At 39.6% G+C, this 17,912-nt stretch overlaps 2 protein-coding genes across 2 annotated transcripts; both read right to left on the bottom strand.

The window, feature by feature from the left end:
- Nucleotides 1–3,049: 3,049 nt before the first annotated feature.
- On the bottom strand, nucleotides 3,050–10,890 carry ubxn7 (UBX domain protein 7; the record flags this gene model as incomplete). The annotated part of the gene is made up of 11 exons (XM_083991195.1): nucleotides 3,050–4,282; nucleotides 4,644–4,723; nucleotides 5,545–6,055; nucleotides 6,300–6,430; nucleotides 6,714–6,804; nucleotides 6,897–7,043; nucleotides 7,410–7,522; nucleotides 7,974–8,039; nucleotides 8,146–8,210; nucleotides 8,430–8,583; nucleotides 10,785–10,890. The coding sequence occupies 11 exons, from the start codon at nucleotides 10,888–10,890 to the stop codon at nucleotides 4,121–4,123; spliced, it is 1,626 nt and encodes a 541-aa protein (XP_083847321.1). The 3' UTR covers nucleotides 3,050–4,120.
- A 452-nt stretch (nucleotides 10,891–11,342) lies between these two features.
- On the bottom strand, nucleotides 11,343–17,430 carry ppp1r7 (protein phosphatase 1, regulatory (inhibitor) subunit 7). The gene is made up of 10 exons (XM_083991270.1): nucleotides 17,367–17,430; nucleotides 16,521–16,616; nucleotides 16,219–16,274; nucleotides 15,854–15,919; nucleotides 15,560–15,690; nucleotides 15,232–15,394; nucleotides 14,955–15,071; nucleotides 14,731–14,835; nucleotides 14,507–14,593; nucleotides 11,343–13,603 (listed from the first exon to the last, which is right to left on the bottom strand). Exons 1-10 carry the CDS (start codon nucleotides 17,404–17,406, stop codon nucleotides 13,427–13,429), a joined length of 1,038 nt encoding a protein of 345 aa, XP_083847396.1. The 5' UTR covers nucleotides 17,407–17,430; the 3' UTR covers nucleotides 11,343–13,426.
- Between the last annotated feature and the right edge of the window lie 482 nt (nucleotides 17,431–17,912).

The raw sequence follows: 17,912 nt of genomic DNA, 5'->3' as shown, positions 1-17,912 counted from the left end.
CAGAAAATAAAATGATCAATGTATTACAGTCATAGTTTGAATGTGTATTTCCCTTAGTGAACATGAATATTTAAGATTGTCATTCATCAATAATAGCCAATAATTTCAAACCGTCTCAACTGTGTAATCCAGCTTCCTGAAATACCACAACAACTCCCGACTGTGATTATAGTCCACAAGGCCATCCTGACTGTGCTCAATCAGAGCAGATAAGCTTATCATAAATGACTGTTTTCCCGAAACATGCAGAGCAGAGGTTTACTAGGGTATTAAAGGCTGGATACCTGTTTTCTCCGTCTGTTCTTTCTGTAGTGTTCCCTTTTCTGGCTTATACGAATCACATAATCAAAAATGTTGTACTGTGAGTTAACTGTGACGAAATGGTCAGGCCTTAATTATTCATCATGGTACCCACACATGATTATAACACTCAGGGCACTGAGGGCAGACAGATCCTAGGATGTACAGACGCTGCCAGTCTGAATTACTCATACTGTTATGATGTTATTGCACAGTGACGGTAATCGAGAGCTTATATCACTCTTATTCAGAAGACACACTACCTGAGAGGAAGAAAATAAATCTTCATTGCACCATGGGAAGGCCTTTGGCAGTCCAGGCCTAACAGCAAAACTAAGAAATTTGAGGATCATTTTTAAGTCTGATCTTAAATCTAGGGAGAGTGTGTGTCTCTCAAACTCAAACAAACAGCTGGATCAACAGGAGAGAAGCCTGGTTACTGAAGACTGCCTCTCATTCCAGTGTTAGAAACTCAAGGCACCACAAGTATAGACCTGCGTTTAGAGAGCAGACGGTGCTATCCTTCAGTATCCTTGTGATAATGAGGCACCATGAGCTCTGTAAGACATGATGGTGCAACACAAATGGCTTTGTAGCAGGAGGAGGATTTTAAATTCCCTGCTGTTGCAGAGGCTTTTTGCTGAGTTATGCACATCCCCAAAAAAATCTGTAACAGCTGTTCACTTTACAGATAACAAAGGCACAGGCTAGTTTTTGGCACCATTTTAAAACAATAAAATAAAATGTCAAAATAATCGTTATTTTTTTTAAATAATATTGGCTTGTTTATATGCCAAGTTTGAGACATGTCCTGGTCACATGTCCTGGACTGTAGCATTTGAGGCCAAGGTAAGGCCTTCCAGAGTAACTGTGCTACTAGATAATCCATTTCTGAGATGTTTAAAGCCAAGTACATTCACTTTTTATGGATTTAGAAGTTTAAATTGCTGATTATTGTCATTTATTATCAAGAGGTCCCTGAAGACCGACCATCTGATGACTTCATTGATAAATACAGATGGGTGTCATCTGCATAGCGGCGCTTGGTCACACGTTGCTTCCTGATAAAGGAAACATGTATAGGGAAAATGCATTGGGCAGAGGAAAGAGCCCTGTGGAACTCCATGATTAACTTTTGTGTATATCAAAGAGTCATTGTTGACATAAACATACTGGGCCTATTCATTTCTCTCATGCCAATGACATGGTCCAGTCCCTAAAAAAATCTTGCAATGATGGTGTCTTACTCTAAAATCTAATAGAAGAAATTATGGACTCATTAAAAATTTCTCAAAATGCATCTCTGTCACAGGAATTTGGCTTTAATTGACCCAATTTCTCAATGTATTTGGTTAAAGATATTTTTGCAGGGAGTTAGCAACTGCCATCTTCCTACATTTCCCACAATGCAAGTGACTTTCTTTGGACCCTGCACTACCTCTCAAATGCCAATTTCTTTCCAACCCCACACCCCGAGTCTTTATTTTCACAGCTGAAGCTCTAAATAGACAAATAAACAACCCTGATGACATGATTTGGATTATTTTCAAACTTTAAAAAAGCATTTTCTGAGGAATAAAAGATGTCACGTAACCTTATCACATGCTGTGTAAGTATCAGCGGAGTGCACCCAGATGGCCCAGTGATCACACATTAACTTTCATTGATTTCATTCTGAGAACTAGGTCCATGGCTGACTAGGGTCAACATCCCCCTTACGCAACATACAACCCATCAAACAAACCAGGTCTGGGGCTGCTGTCCTGGTTCCCTCGTTAACCTCTCAGCACTGGCTGATAAATTAAAGTTTGATATGAAAAGTAGGGTTGCAAAGAGGTCCTAAGGGAATAAAACACTAAAGTGACTCCAAGTGTAAGTTATGTGTAACAAACCTGATAAGTTAAGTTTTAAGTTGAGATACTAGACATTTCTGCTCATCCACCTTTTATCCATTAAAAACCAGGTTGTGGAGGAATGCCCTTCATGTACTGTAGTATCCAAACATTATGGGGAGAGAGGCGAAGTCAGTGTCCTCATCTGTTTGTGCAGCTGCAAGTCCTTTTCTTTCAACTCTGACCGTTGCCCCGTACAAACACTACTATTGTCAGCTGGGGCCCTCATCTTAAAGGGAATATAGCATACATTGAATTTTTGTAATCAGACATATATTTGAATAGCACGTGATTCCAGCTCATTCTGATATTAGTTAAATAATGTGGGAATATATCACGACTGCAAGTGCTCCACAAGAAACAAGCAAAAGCAGTTTCTCAGCTGAACTTATTGCAACAACTTGGTTCACTGTTAACACCGACAGCATTTCCTGTACCTCCATAAACTTTTGCAAAGCTTAACTGAATATTGTGAAAGCCGCATGTGTTACACTTGATACTGGTCTTCTTCTTCCCATTTATTGGTGAACTGCTGCACATTACCACCACCATCTGGCCACGTGAAAAACTGTGAAACTGCAACAGCTTCAGCTTACACTGAAGGCACGCTGTACATCAAAAGGTTGAAACCATGTGCATTAGACCTGGTCTGTCTATCCTGCCTCCATCATCCTGTCTGTGAAGGGACTAGTTTAAACTAAGCAGGCTGATGTGTGAAGCAACACAGGTCCTAATACAGCTGTTGTCCTCTTTCACTGTTTAGACAACGCCCATCTTGGCGGTACAACACATGACCAGGTATTCAGGCAATCATTTTCATTAAAAAATCAGAGTTATCATTTTATTCAAATAAGGTTTGTTCCTTTTTTCCCCCTATCCACAAAACAACAAATGTCTGCGTCATGATTTGTTGGAGTTGATTCTTGGGTGTTGCTCCTTTTGTGTCACCAAGGTGTTTAATTCTTTGAAGGTAACAAAAGACCAAGCAGAACCTCCCTTGGTTTCGGTGGTTATATTTCAACATCAGCATATTTTCTTGGCAGCATATAAAAAAAAGAAAAGAAACAATGACTACAGCTAAATATCAGTCTCTCTAAGCCATCTCTGTACAGTGTAGGTCCGACTGATGAGATGTACCACCCTTCATTCATTCCCTTCTGTATCAAAAGTTGAAATCCAAAAACAGTCTACTAGTCTCTAATAGAAATTTGAGTAAAAACGTGTAGATCTACCCAAATCCCCTCAGATCTACACAAGCGTGTCAATGATATTTGACACACTTTCTTGAGTTGTAATTTACAGACCATTTCTTGTATTGCCCCTGCTTTCCAAATAATTACAATTGTTTTAACAATGGCCGAGTGAGAGACCAAATTTGGGTCAAAATAAACAAGAATGAGCCTCCCTTTACCTGTCCCCAGATACAGAAAATGACAACAGGAGCTAAAAAATAAACTCTGACATTTAACGTCCTTTCTGGGAGGTAAAAGTCCTTTTGTACAAGTCCCTGGTGCCTCATTGACAATTTACGATCCATTAATTGGAGGTTTTTTTTATTTGAATATGAGCTATATCATATATATTCTATCATGATGTGCCTCAGTGATCACAATGAACTGAAGCCTGCATCAAAACAGAATATAACACGTAAAAAAAAAACACCTGGTGTCTGCAACACCTTACTGGCCAATGGTAGAGCACTACAAAAGGATTAGGCTGTCAGTAGAGTGACTGGGAAAGTAGTCCATCCACTAAGAGTTGTCTTGGCAAAAAAAAAAAACAGGGCCTAATTCCAGGAGAACAGAAGGTTATGGGATCAAGGCCAGTAACATCGTCCCAGGTCATTGGTGAGAGGGTGAGGTCTATCAGAGAGATACAGAAAAGCAAAAAAAAAAAAAAAAAGTGAGTGTGTCTGGGGAAAAAAAAGGCTAGTTCCTCTCCTGCACAAATACAGTCTCCTGTGGACAAAGCCCCGCCTCCTGCAGCGTGATGTCATAGTCCAAGTGGGCAAGCTTCCTTCTGGGAAAGTTGGTGACAAGTTCGAAGCGTTCGTTAGGATAACCCTTGGACTGTACGTGTCTTACCAGGGCCTTCAAGAGAGAGTGACAAAGCAGAAGTGAGATGTTTTAAGTAAAACAAAACAAAACATTCATGTGATAATATTCTTTTCTGATTGGGCATAACAAGGAAATGCCTTATTTTTCTTAAATATGGATAATAAATTGAATAAGCAGCTGTTATCTTAGCTTAGCATAACAACTGCAAACAGGGTAGAGACTTGTTCTGTACAAAATAAAAATCTCCAAACACCCGCGACTCTAAAGCACCAAGCATTAATTCAAATGTTGCATCTTGTTTGTTTGTTGCCAGAGTACACAAAACCTTATAGCTGTGACGCAACAGTGCTGACTAAAGGACTGTTCCTCTCAAATAACTGATATGTTTTCTCACCAGAAGTTTTGCTTTAGAAGACAAGGAAATTTGCTCTCTCTGTCCATCTGGGTAACGGAGCATCAACCTGGCTTTGGGACCTGTGTGACAAAAAAAGGAAAGTAAAACATAGTGGTTAATGTCTTTAGGAAAAGATGTAGCTGTTAAATGCATTGTGTTAATCCATCTATTCTATTCGAAAGCTGAAATGCCATTGTGAGTTTCATAAAAAATAAACTGGACATGAGAATTCATGTAGAATCTACAAAAAATAAACAATTCATCTGATAAAGATAATTATTTAGTTTCTAGCTTCAACTAATGTCAGGTAGATGAGAACACGTTTCCAATGAATCATTGTTTGTGGAAAAGCTTTACCAAGAGTTATTTTCCTCTTGGCTATTCAGTATATAGTGAGCAATAACATCTACTGTACATGTACTCATTTGGCACTTAACACTTTAACATTCGCTGGAGTGGGAGACCTTCGTCTAAGTCCTAATTACTACATCTATGAAGTGAGTGAGAGGAGATTGAGTTAAGAAGTTAATCATAATCAGCATAATATGTGCTATTCAGGTGTTGTAAGAGAGGAGGTGACTGTGATCGCCTTGTGTGCCTTGATTTGGGTGTCCACAGCTAACAAGTGTCGGTCACCCAAATCAAATTCAAATTCTTTATGGTGTATAATGTGGTAAGTATAAGGCTTGATGTCCCAGGTTGATACTGGCTTCCTGGACTCAAAGACTAAGAGGTTGACCAGCTGACCATGCAAGTGCTCATGAACTAATCCTCAAAACATTTTGACAGGGGTATGCAGGCTGGAGACGACCCTTAAAGGCACGTTCCACTCAAACACACCCTCATAACTTAATCCCCATCGTAACAGTTCCATGTTTCGAGTTACACATCCTCGACGTACCATTGTCATCGGGACAGTCTGCGACTGCGTCACAGGCGTTGCTGGTGCCGGTCTTTGATGATCCGGCGCTTTCTGCCGCCGGGGAACAGTGGTTCCCTCCAGAATCTGGGTGGGGCTGAGGGTGACGGGGAGCGGAGGCCGACGGCTCCAGGTGGTTCTTTTTGCTCTCTTCTTTCTTGTGACTGTGGTTGTTTTCTTTGTACGGAGACTTTCTGTGGGAGGAGGTCGAGCTATCGGGATGCAGACGTTGCTGCGCTGCGGGGGCCGAAGGGGCTGGGGTATATTTGGTGGTAGAAGTTTTATCTTCATGAGGTACTGGCGTTTCACTGTCTGAGCCATCAACAGAGATGGGACCCTCACTGTCAGAGAAAGGCTCTGCGTCTGATTCGTCTTCTGATCGCGGGGAATCTGGGGCTTCGGGGACATTTGAGGACTCGTAGTGGGTCTCCTGTAGAGAGGCTCGGATTGCTGCCTCCAGCTGACTGTCTTCGCTGGCATCAATCAGACTCTCCTAGAAACAAAAACAGAACACAGCTGTAAGAAACACATCAAAGAGCTGGGTAAAACAACACAAAATAGGGTCAAGCTTAACGTCCTAGTCCAACAATATGATAACCAGAGTCCCATGATGCTCTACAACTGATCAAGACTTGTGAGTTGTGACAGAGTCTGAGTGACAAAGAGGAGGGAGAGAGGAGATCTTAGAGGAGAAACAGAATGAGAATTAGAGGTGACATGTCTGATGAGAGACCCACAGAGCGAGCTCGTTTGGCAGGGGGGGCATGGCAGGACGGCCCGTCGAGCTGTCCGTGCTCTGCCAGGAATCCGGTCGCCTGCTCCAGGAACGATGCCACGTCCAGCTGGTTCCACTCCACCATTTTTTGACCTTCAAAAAAACATGTTATCAACAGTTCGGGTCAGTAACGACATTCAATTACTCCCCATGTTGCATCAACTCACATTTAAAAAGTTTTTGACTTTTGAAGAGGACTTTTGAGTATGTTATCAATTTAGAACAATCAACCAATACAAACCAAACGGCAGCAACAGTGAGTGACCGTTGATATTAAAGCTTTCTGACCTGGATTTTTCTGTTGTGTAACTTCTATAATCCACACAGGTTCAATTTCACAACAACTTCCTCAATCCACATGAACTCTCCCACTCACCTGTGCGCGGGTCGAGGATGGAAATGTAGGGAAACTTGTTCAGTTTGTAGAACTGGATGTATCTTTGTCCCTCTTCACTGTCATGATATACCTGCGATGAAAAGATGCGGATTAAACATGGTATGAAGAGTGTGACTTGCATCTTCTCTCTAATGATTTTTTGGGGGGTTTGAAACCGCATACCTGCCAGAATATGAAGTGTTCTCTGATGATGGTCTTCACTGCATCGTTACTCCATACATCCCTGTTCAGGCACTGGCAGGCGAAGTCCTGAACATTTTGAATGTTGATCATTAGCCACTTGTTCTCCAGCTGTCCACAGTCTTTTGCCTGTAAAGATGAAAAAGAAAATAAAGAATCTGAATTAAAAAAAACACCAATTTGTGGTAAAATTGCAAAGTTGACAAGTATGAATATCTACAAGTACAATTAACTACATTCACTAAATAAACAGGTTCTCCCCCATGGAGAAGAGTCATAACATCAGCGGTATGTGAACACATGTCATGGTGGACTGGTTTCATAAATACTGTTAGTGCAGCGAGTGAATAACACTGTCGCTAAAAAGAAACAAGCTGCACACTCCTGACCTTTCCCACCTGTGATGGACGCAGTCGCCATCTGAGGTTTCACTAAAAGTTCACACAGACAGAATAAAGACGTCGGGTGTAAAGTGTCCTGTGAGTGACTTCTTACTGTCTCAAAGCTGCCTTTGTGCATGAGCTCAATGGGAGGACGGAAAAGGTCTGCCAGGGTGCTCAGTTTCTTATCCACCGTTCCACCGTTACGCAGCTCCTGTTCCTGGCGGACTAGGAGAAGAAAAACATTCTCAGTCATTATAGGAGGTCAAAGTCATACAGGAGTTCACACAGAGAAACAAATGACAGATTTGTGACACTTGGCTGTTGTTTTAATTTAAACCAAACCAGATTTTTTAACCTTTTAATATACACTGTCCCACCTGCTGGGATACACTGGCCTTGGTCGTGTTACTTTAGTTGCGTTTTGGAGGCCAATCTTCACACATCTTTGAGAAATTTTACATTGTGCCACTATAACTGTTGTATAATCTGTTGTCCTCGTTGTGCCTTTTTGGTTGCAAGAATCACCTTTCAAAATGAACCAGGGTTATGGCTGATCAAAAGGGCTGAGGAGTATTGATGTTTTTTAGGTGGTTGCATTATTTTTGAGCTTGTTAACAACAAAGAGAGTGTCTGGTAACAAGTTAAACCTGGAAAGCTTTAATATGGCATTACTCACTTGTTTCTGTTTGGAAGTCTCGGAAACCATCAAATATTGACCGAGCAGGTCTTCTTCGCTTTGGCACTGCATGTGTAATAGAAACGGGAATAGTAACACTGTACAGCAAAACTGCAATTTAGTTAAAAGCGCATCTACGTGAGGTAGAATAAGAAGAAAAGCGGCACAATACCTCCAAACAGTGGTTCTGGTTCCACCAATATGTCCTGCTTCTGTGGAATGGGTGCTCGAACTTCACTAAAATATAAAGAAAAACATATTATTATTCAAAAGGTACAAAACAATTACACCAGCCAAAAATGCCAAATTATCCTACAATTGTAAAACAGAAATTTAGGCACACTAATATATATGTTTAGTGCATTTTTCAGATGCTACTGTAATACACAACAATTATGCAAATGTGTGGTTGTGGTTTTGTTTGACAGAAAATTGTAGAGAAAAGTATAAACCTACTCTGTGGGGGGCGCTCTGCTGCTAGAAGCTGCTGAACTGGAGCTGGTGCCGGGCTCCTCTGCTATCCCACCTCCATCCAGAAACATGGTCACTGCCATCTCCAGGTTATTGTTGCATGCTTCCAACATATGTTGTCCTACACTCTCTGTGGCTCCTAGGAGAGTGTTGGACATAGACATACTGAGAAACACATCATCACTGCACAACTACCCTTACTCTATCCGTGAAAGTAATCTAGTATTTTAAACAACTAAAATAACTCAACTGACAATGCAAGAAACTAATTAAGGATAGACAAACAACCATCTAACAACATAACTAAGAAATCACATTGATGCAAAAAAATTCAGAATGAAATTCAAACTTGTATTACATATACACTGTATTATGAAAGGGATGGAAAGCACGGTGTAAAAAGGAATGGCAAAATCTCATTCATCTCATCTCATTTACTACTAAACTACTATGTGATGGAAAGCTGGATATCACTAGTAACAAAGTAAAATTTGATGTTAACTGTCTGTATTGGTGTGTTCGTTTTGTGGCTGACTTATTACTTGTTCAGTATGGATATTTTAAATTCCTTTTAACAAAAAGTTTAAAAAAGAGATAAGAATAATGTAATTTGGCATTCGAAACCAAGATGCTGTTTAAAATATTTTATAGTTGAACTTGTCTCATTTGTTTAAAGCAGTTATAACAATTGTACATTTGTAATTGGCAATGCTATAGAAACTTTGAATATGCCACACTGTAAAACTGATGACATCCACTGTTGGATCATTGCAAAATGAAAAACCCTAACTTTATAATCATGGATTCCTATTATAAACTGCTCAAACATTGTAACTGGCAATCATAAATACACTATGCTGTTCACTGTGTTTAGCAGATTTCCAACAACTAGGTACATTCACAAAGTAATGTGCTCTGGCACAATTTTGAGATACTTGCACTGTAAAACAATTAACTTTTTACTGATATACATTTATCGAATAAATTCAGCCAGGAGTAACTTTGCAGAATGTTTCATAAAATAAAACAAAAAACAAAACAAAACAAAACAAAACAAAACAAAACAAAACATTGATGTATTATTGCAGATTAGGATAAGAAAACATGCTCTGCAGTGTATAGACACATTCATGCACACCTTTACAAATTACAACATTATGATGCACACAGAATCTCCAATAATATAACAAGCCTTTTTTCTGAATTAGTTGTTGATGATGGTGATAGTCGTGGTCTATTACTTTAGTACAATTTTGAATGAAGGGATTTTGCTAGTAACAGTATTTTCTACACTGTGGTATAGATGCTCTTTCTCTGGGTTTTTCTTTTTTAACCTTCAACTTCATGTGGTCTTATTACGTTACTTGTCTGCAACGTTGTAGAGAAACGAAAGCCACACAAACTGCTTTAAAGTCAACAAAGGGCAAAAAAGATGGTATGGCATGATATGGTATGCTTCGGGGGAAATGGTAGGCAGCAATGCAAAGTACAGGATAGACGATGAGTAAAGAATAGGAAATACATAAAAACAGCCCTCTAATGTGTTCAGATTATGAGTCCTCGCTATGCATAAAACTATTTTAAAACAATACCACGCATTTGCGAATAAAACACAACATGTGAGGATTAACTTTTCGTCCTTTTTGCGAGTGTGGCTTCAATGAGCTCTGCGTTTCTACTGCGCATGTCCGTTTCACTTTCCAAGTCTGGTAACAGCCCCCGACCTGAGTCTCCTGCTTTCACCGATAAATAACGAAAAAAAAAAAAAAACTGGAAAAAAAAAAACTGTCCATCATGTGAAAGCGTACACTAAAACCCCCCGTGGACCTCTGTGAGTGGACAGTGGGACACTGGTGGTGTGCTCATCAGCGTGCGGTGGTCATGAGCACAGTGAGAGTGGAGCTGACAGCGAGACAACACGAAGCCTGGCTGCTGATGAAGAAGGGAAATGTTTCTCAGCCGACGTCCATTCCTCATTATCAAACAACCAGGCAGTGCAGAAAAAAGAGCTAAAAAACCAGCGCTAAACTAGCCACATGCTGTCTTTAATGAGCACCGCACACGTAATCTGTCATTACTAAGTGGCTATGGTGGATAATATTCAAAACTGGTGGCTCTGAAATCCCCTTTTCTGAGTCTTTCACTTGAGTTTAGTGAGATAACTGACTCTGCTTTTTCGCTCTTGCAAAGCATTGACAGCGCAGGGGCCATAGCAAGACTTATCGTCCGTTTTCTCACCTGCGCACTAATTTCGTGATTTGTTGGACAAAGGGGGGTATTCCTGTTGGACAACCCAAACCTACTTAATAGATCAAATGCTAAATGAAATGTTATTTTTACCTGTTATTGCTGTGAATTGTTGTATTAACCCGTTCACCCCCGGAGCTGAGGTGTCTCCGAGTGCCGCCATCTTACCGCCACAAACAACAACATAAATGTGGCGCATGCGCCGCGCCGTCCTTTTCCCCCCTGCCTGGCGCGTCACCACACCAACGACCGCGAGTCATTGTGGGTAATGTAGTTCTTTAAGCAAAAAATGGCGTATCACTGACATTTATCCACACAAAAAATGGGCACCCCAGGCCATATTTTTTTAATTTATGAAATGGAAAGAAGCAAATAAAATTTCTGCAGCAAATAGACTTTTGCGATATCAACACATTTAAATTACGATTTCACACTTTTGTTACTTTAATCCTTTAATTATGTGAAATAAAATGTAACAGAACATTAATATTTGAGGATGGGTTTTTTTGTGTCTGTTGACAAGTTAGAAAATAGTTATGGAAGGACTAACGCTGTATCAACACTGCCTGGTCTGTTTGAAAACTGCCTTGTATCAGTCATGACAGACATACTAATAGGTTATACATTGAAGCTACACAGACTTGCTATTTAAGTAGTGTCATTTTATTGTTATTTGCATAATACATTCAGTTTGAAAACAGCATCAACCAAGTCCAAAACCTGAAGACTTAGTTCTACCAACAGTGAACTAATAGCAATTGGAGTAACTGCTCATTCAATGACCATTGAAGGCCAAGTAATCTTCATTACAGTAAATCACACAGATCTGTTGTGTGCTGCAGCACACACAAGAAAAAAAAAGTATATCACTTTACAAAGGGAAGGTGATGATGGCACTGATTTTCTACATGAGATGTCCAAACTATATTTACAAATACACAAAGTGACACTTCCATTCCCACTGGCCAATTATAAAGTAACTTACATTAAAGCTGAATATAGAATAACATTACATTCATATCCACAGTTCACAATGTCCTTCTATTTCACTGATGGTCTGATATATGCTCATTAATGTTTTACAGCTGAGTCATGGTAACAATTGGATTTCAAAAGGTTTGTACCACAATTTCTATTTCTTTGACAAATAAGAAATCGTCAGCTAAAGAAACCAATGATGGATATTCAGTATTAATTCACCCCATTTTAACAATTGACGTCCCACTATAAACCCAGATGAAATGAATTACATAACTCTCTGTATTTTACACAGAAAGCACTTGGATTAGCACTCTCCATGTAAATGCAGTGATGCGCTGGAATCTGCACCATTTTGTCATTAGACCTTTTAGCCCTGAGGTGGGAAATTTGTTTCATATAAAAGATGCATCATGTTTCAATTTTAAAAGGGAATAAATCAAGTGCACTCAAGCATTATATACAAGAGACCACAAGAATAAGTCATTTACTTTTGGTTCAAGGTGGTATACATGGCCCAATACTTATCTTTAAGCATTATCAAAGGTCAAATGAGAATATTACAGAATGTGTCACTGTAGTGTCTTCAGTAAATTTCAAAAAATTGTCTGCGCCAACAGCATGAAGTAATTTATCTTACATTAGTTAAGATCACCGATGTGAGTCTACTCCTCCCCTTAGAAATAAAATTAACTTAAAAAACAATCTACATTTTACTCATTCAGTTAAAGATGACCAAGGTTGTAATCAGTGATGTATTCAAGGGTAAAAAACAAAGAAACCAACAAACAAACAAAAAAGAACAGTGATTTACCACTGATTACAAAATCATCTCTGTGAACACAAATGACTTTAAATTCTCATGAGCTTTATTTTACCGCACAGGTCAGTCTTGTTAATCTGAGAACTGGCCCATGAGCTGTAAAATATCTGGAACAAAGAGTAGACATCAAAAGGAGCTCATGATACCAGTTTATTAAAACGACTCATCACTTTCTGTTGATATGTTTTCCATAAAAGGACTGATGTGTGTAAGTGCCACTTTAGTAAACTGGTTCAAACGGCGTGGTATCTTAGGCTTCATTTCTGATGCTGTCACGTTTGATACCAGGGCCAGCGTTGAAGCACGCTAAACCAAATGAGACAATAAGTAGTGAATGTGTGAATAATACATTTTTAATGGACTTTACCTTTAATGTCAATGCTTAATGTTAATTTACTCTGTACTTTGTGAGAACAGTCTCATCCTGACCAATTATAAGGAAAAAACTCTCAAAATCCCTCTAATATTAAGAATGCCACCCTTTCCTCTCTTAGGTTAGCAGTGCAACTTCAACAAAGTGATAAATGAGATTAATTTCTTATGTAGCTTGTGGCCACTGTATGATTGAGGAAAGAAACTGTCTCAGTGTCCTACATGCAAAACAATAACAGAAAAAGTTAAGTGCAGAGGAAAAATGGGGGTATGGGCGTTGGGTACTTTCACAGTTCATTTCCAGCTTAATAAATAAATAAAGCTCTCACACAATAGCATAGATCAAGGTGTGAATGAGTGCATACATGCATACATGTATGTTGAGTGAGCCGTGGGTGAATTTTAATGTTGGAATGTGCATTTGTGTATGGAGTGACTACGTGATTGAGTGAGGCCAATGTGTTTCAAAATGAACTTTGTTTCTGTAGGCAGGGGGGGAGGCAGGAGGGAGGGAGGTGAGGGAGAACACTGTGAAGTTGGCAGGTGAGTCGTATACTGCAGTTTAGAAGCGGATGAAGGTAGCGTCGATCTGGCGCACACTGGGCAGTGCCAGCATGATCTTCCGCCGGTACTGCGGATCCTTCTGTAGCGGGTTTCTTTCGAGATAGACCGTCTCCAGAGTCTTGGCGTTCTTCAGCTCATCAAGATCTGACCAGTTATCGATTTGATTATCGTTCATCTGTGGAGACAATTAAATACATTACAGCCAATCTGAAAACACCATCAGTATGGTCTTGCATGGCTGAGCACTGGTTGAGCAATTCAATTTAAAAAAAGAAAAGATTGATAATTCTATACAAAAGAAATAATCAATCTACCAATTAAAAGTAAAACGGCGATATCAAAGACTAAATAAACTAATGGAAAAATCTACACAGTATATTGCACAAAGATTCTAACAATAACTCATTATGTATAAAAGTTGCGGTAGAAATCAACCTAAGGTTTTAACAAGGGAGTTGCAGACTATTTTCTTTCAGTTATCATGTGTTCTCCTGGAGCATCTTGTGGCACAACTAAATCAGCAAACCATAGTGAGCAGTCAGAGCTCTCAATGGCTATCACCTTAAATTGCTGGTGGTACATACCTATGTGCAGCCTTAAGACTTTCAAGAGGTCATAGAGTAAATAAGATACAGGACTGCAAATTAGAAACTTATGAAAGGAAAATGAAAGCTTTGATATAACTTTTTTGTTTAAAACTTCAACAATTACATGACTATGTACTATATAGGCAAGTTCGTTAATTGATCATGAGTTGTTTTAAAAAAAAAAAAACCTTTTCAGATTCAGATTGTTTTAGCTATTGATTGATCTATTCTTAAATATTTTATTCAGTTTTTATTGACCAACTAAATATTAATTTATGTACGTGTCATAGCAGCATAAACACATAATCATTTAATGATTTGTTCTACGGGCTCTGATATTGCACACAGTCAGTTTCTAACTGGCATTCAATTAAACAGATATATCTTTAATGCTCTTCCTGCTATGTAATTTGACAACAGCATACTGGCCAGGCTCTAAGTATTGACAGTCCTCTTTCTTCTCTTTCTTTGGTTTTACAAATGATACATACCCAGAACTCCTGCAACTCTGTCAGATGGTTGATGTTTTCAATTTTCTTTACCCGATTGGCTGCAATGTCCAGGGTTGTGAGCTTTTTCTGTGAGGGAAAATAAACTTTGTTTGAATGTGCAGAGCAAACTTGGTTGTAAATGTTGGCATGGTGAGCAAAAAGCATGATGGACAGTTTGACATCCAGTCCTTTCAAAAATGAGTTGTCAAATCTCAATGACTCACATTGTTCTCCAAGCCCTCAATGACTTCAATGCCATTGTGGCTCAGATACAGCTCTCTCAGGCTGACAAGGTTCTGCAGACCCTCGATTTTGGTAATACGGTTACTCTGTAAATAAATGTACACAACATTAATAACTAATTTCAACAAATTTACATAATTGACTGACATAATTAAAGTCATCGAATCCCACCCCAGGTGCCGAAAGAAGATTTGCTTTAGAATACCTGAATGCTTAAAACAGTCAGGTTGTGTAAACCCTCCAGATTCTGAAGCTGAGTTATTTTATTGGTTCCAAGAAACAAACTTTGCAAGGATGTGAGTGTATCCAAGTTCTCTATGACCTGCGGACACAACAGATCAAAGGGACATAAATTGACATGTTAAAAACAGCTAAGTATTATTTCACGTGTGTGTTTTTAACACCATAATGTCACAACAACATGTCGTGGTATTGAAAGTATACGCCACATTTGCAAAAACGTTCATCCAAACTTCTCTCACCCGGATGCGATTGGAGCCCAGCTCCAGCATCTCCAGGCCTACGAGGTGGTCCAAGTTGGCAATGCTGCCAATTTTGTTGTGAAGAAGAAAAAGTTTCTTCAGCTGAGTCAACTGGTCCAAACCTTCCACCTTCCTCAACATGTTGAAGGACACGTCGAGCTGCCTATTGATGAGCCAAACACATTTCCACATTAGAATAAATCAAACTTGAAATGTGGGCTTTTTGTTCTATTATATCAGCCACGTGAAAAATACACCACTATCTTAATATCAGTTTATGTCAACTTTAGCAACTTGACTCCTTGTGGCTCTCAGTTTTCACACTTACTCCAACTCTGTGAGGTTGTGCAGGCTCTCCAGTTTGCGGATCTGATTGTCATAGAGATCTAGCTCCCGCAGAGAATTCAAACTTTCAAGGTTTTCTATCTTTTTGATGAGGTTCTGTCGTAAAGAGAGTGTCTGTATGAAGAAAGAAAAGGGATAAATTCAAACGCTTGATTTTTCATAGACAACAAACCAAAAAAGCATAGTTAATTTTTCTAGTTAAGAAAATTAAACAACTCCTGCATGCCCTGCAATATACAGTATGTGGCATTACTTCATCACTCACTGGTGTACTTACCTGAGCCTTTTGTAGCACCTCCAGTCCTTCAATCTTCCCAATACGACAGTGAACAAGATCAACATCCTAGAAAGAAAACAAGCAGCTTCAGATGACATTGTGTCCATACTCATGGAGGTCTTTTTAAGGTCTATAGATGACAACACAATGCTGCAGTGGTAAAAAAAAAAAAAAAAAAAAACTGTCAGAAAATAAAACATTTTGTAAAAACAAAAAAAAAACTGCATAAATGAATAAATATATATATATATATATATATGTCAACCTCCAAGCTCAGATAAAATCTGATAAAAAAAAATCACTTTCTAAGGTAAAGCAGAGCTGATTTTATCAACATCCCACCAAAAGCTATATCTGAACATCACCTCTTCATCTGGGTCCAAAGTTATGGTGTCCATGTCAACTGGAGACTCTTCTTTACCTTTAATGAGGGCAAGGTTAAATCAGATAAACTAGTGAGGTCACTGCATAAAGGAAAGGTAATCAAACAACATACAAAAAGATTTTGAAAGCAAGCGTAAAGACTGATTTTTATTTAAATCCTGTTACGTAGATTAAGTACAGTGTGCCAAAACTTCTTCAATTCATGTCAGAATAACAGCAGCTGACTCTCTGATTTGTCAAATGTGTCTCTTTTCGTCTCTGGAGATGTGATAGATGTTATTACTTGTGGTAGCAGGCTGATTGGGGTCCACATCACCGTTGATACTCCTCCTCCTGGTCTCATCATCACCAGATTCCTCAGACTCACCCCTCCGGTCCACTACAGTCGGCAGAGGAAGAGAGGAGAAGCTTTTTAATCTCACCATGCAGCTGCAGAGCTGTCATCTGATTTGCCTGATGCATCAGGGGACACATTTAGCTGATGTGAATGTAATATGGTGCAAAGACCAGGCCAAGCCCCATCCGGTCCACTGAGAGTTAGGGGATGTCATGTGGAGTATCCAGCCTCTGTCTTCCTATTACCGGGCTATAAACTATGGCTATTACACCATGCATCTGTACTGTGTGTAATGAGATCATATGTGGCCAATGCACAGCTACCAGTGAATAAATCATCTGATGATTACTGCTGTGGATGTGGTGTGGTTACATTATCACTGGCTGAACACTGCTAACAATGTTAACTAGCTAGTTAGCAAGCCAGATCACAGAAGACAGGTTCGCGGGCTAATGTATGAAACGTGTCACATGGAGTAACAGGTTAGGTTCAATATAAAATCCAATGTCAGACCACTACAACGCACAACGAAGCTGGGGGAAAGGGTGAAATGGTTTGTGTGTGTGGACTAGCAGGACAGGGTGAGTTGACTGAATATCACGTCAGCTAACGAGCCTTGTTGTTAGCCTGTTAGCTCGCTAGCTGGACCAGGATGGAGGTCTGGAGAGTGACAAGGAGAAACGGTCGCCGGGTGTGCTAATTTAAAAACGGACACGTTTGTTCAGACAAATACGGTTTAATCTAGACGGGGTAATCATGGGTCGGCTCCGTCTTTTCTATAAATTTACTCACCTTCCATTTCTTGAAGCTCTCCAACAGACTGGGCAGCCATGTTTCCTGTAAACACTCCTGACAACCGCTCAGCCAATCAGGTGGAGGAGCGTCGTCCCGCGGCTGGACACAAGATGGCGCTGTGTCTATGGTAACAGTTTCTGGTCGCACAACGGTAGGTCTCAAAAGCACAAGTCAGGGAATTTATTTATTTAGTCAGGGCAAAGATACTAAACCGTCTTTGGTCAGGGTACATCAAAAGATCAAAAAAAAGCTACAGCTATCCCTATCTTTGAACAATCAAATCCATTTTGGTCTGGGGATTCCTGGGCCTCAACCAATCAGGAATCCCCAGACCAAAATGGATTTGATTGGTCGTAGATACTGTGAGCTGTAGGCTTGTTTTCAAAACAAATCCTGCCCACCCCAGCTTTAAGTAGCATACTGTATTTTTTTAGTTCTTTAGCTATTTTGTACCACGCCAAGAAACATATTGCACTTTTCACTCCATTAGATTTAGATTTATCTGGCAGCCCTGTGTATACAAGGCTGCTTACACTGCTACAA

Source organism: Trachurus trachurus (assembly GCF_905171665.1).
Source record: "Trachurus trachurus genome assembly, chromosome: 17".
NCBI classification, from domain to species: Eukaryota; Metazoa; Chordata; class Actinopteri; order Carangiformes; family Carangidae; genus Trachurus; species Trachurus trachurus.
This window is presented reverse-complemented; position numbering and strand designations above follow the sequence as displayed.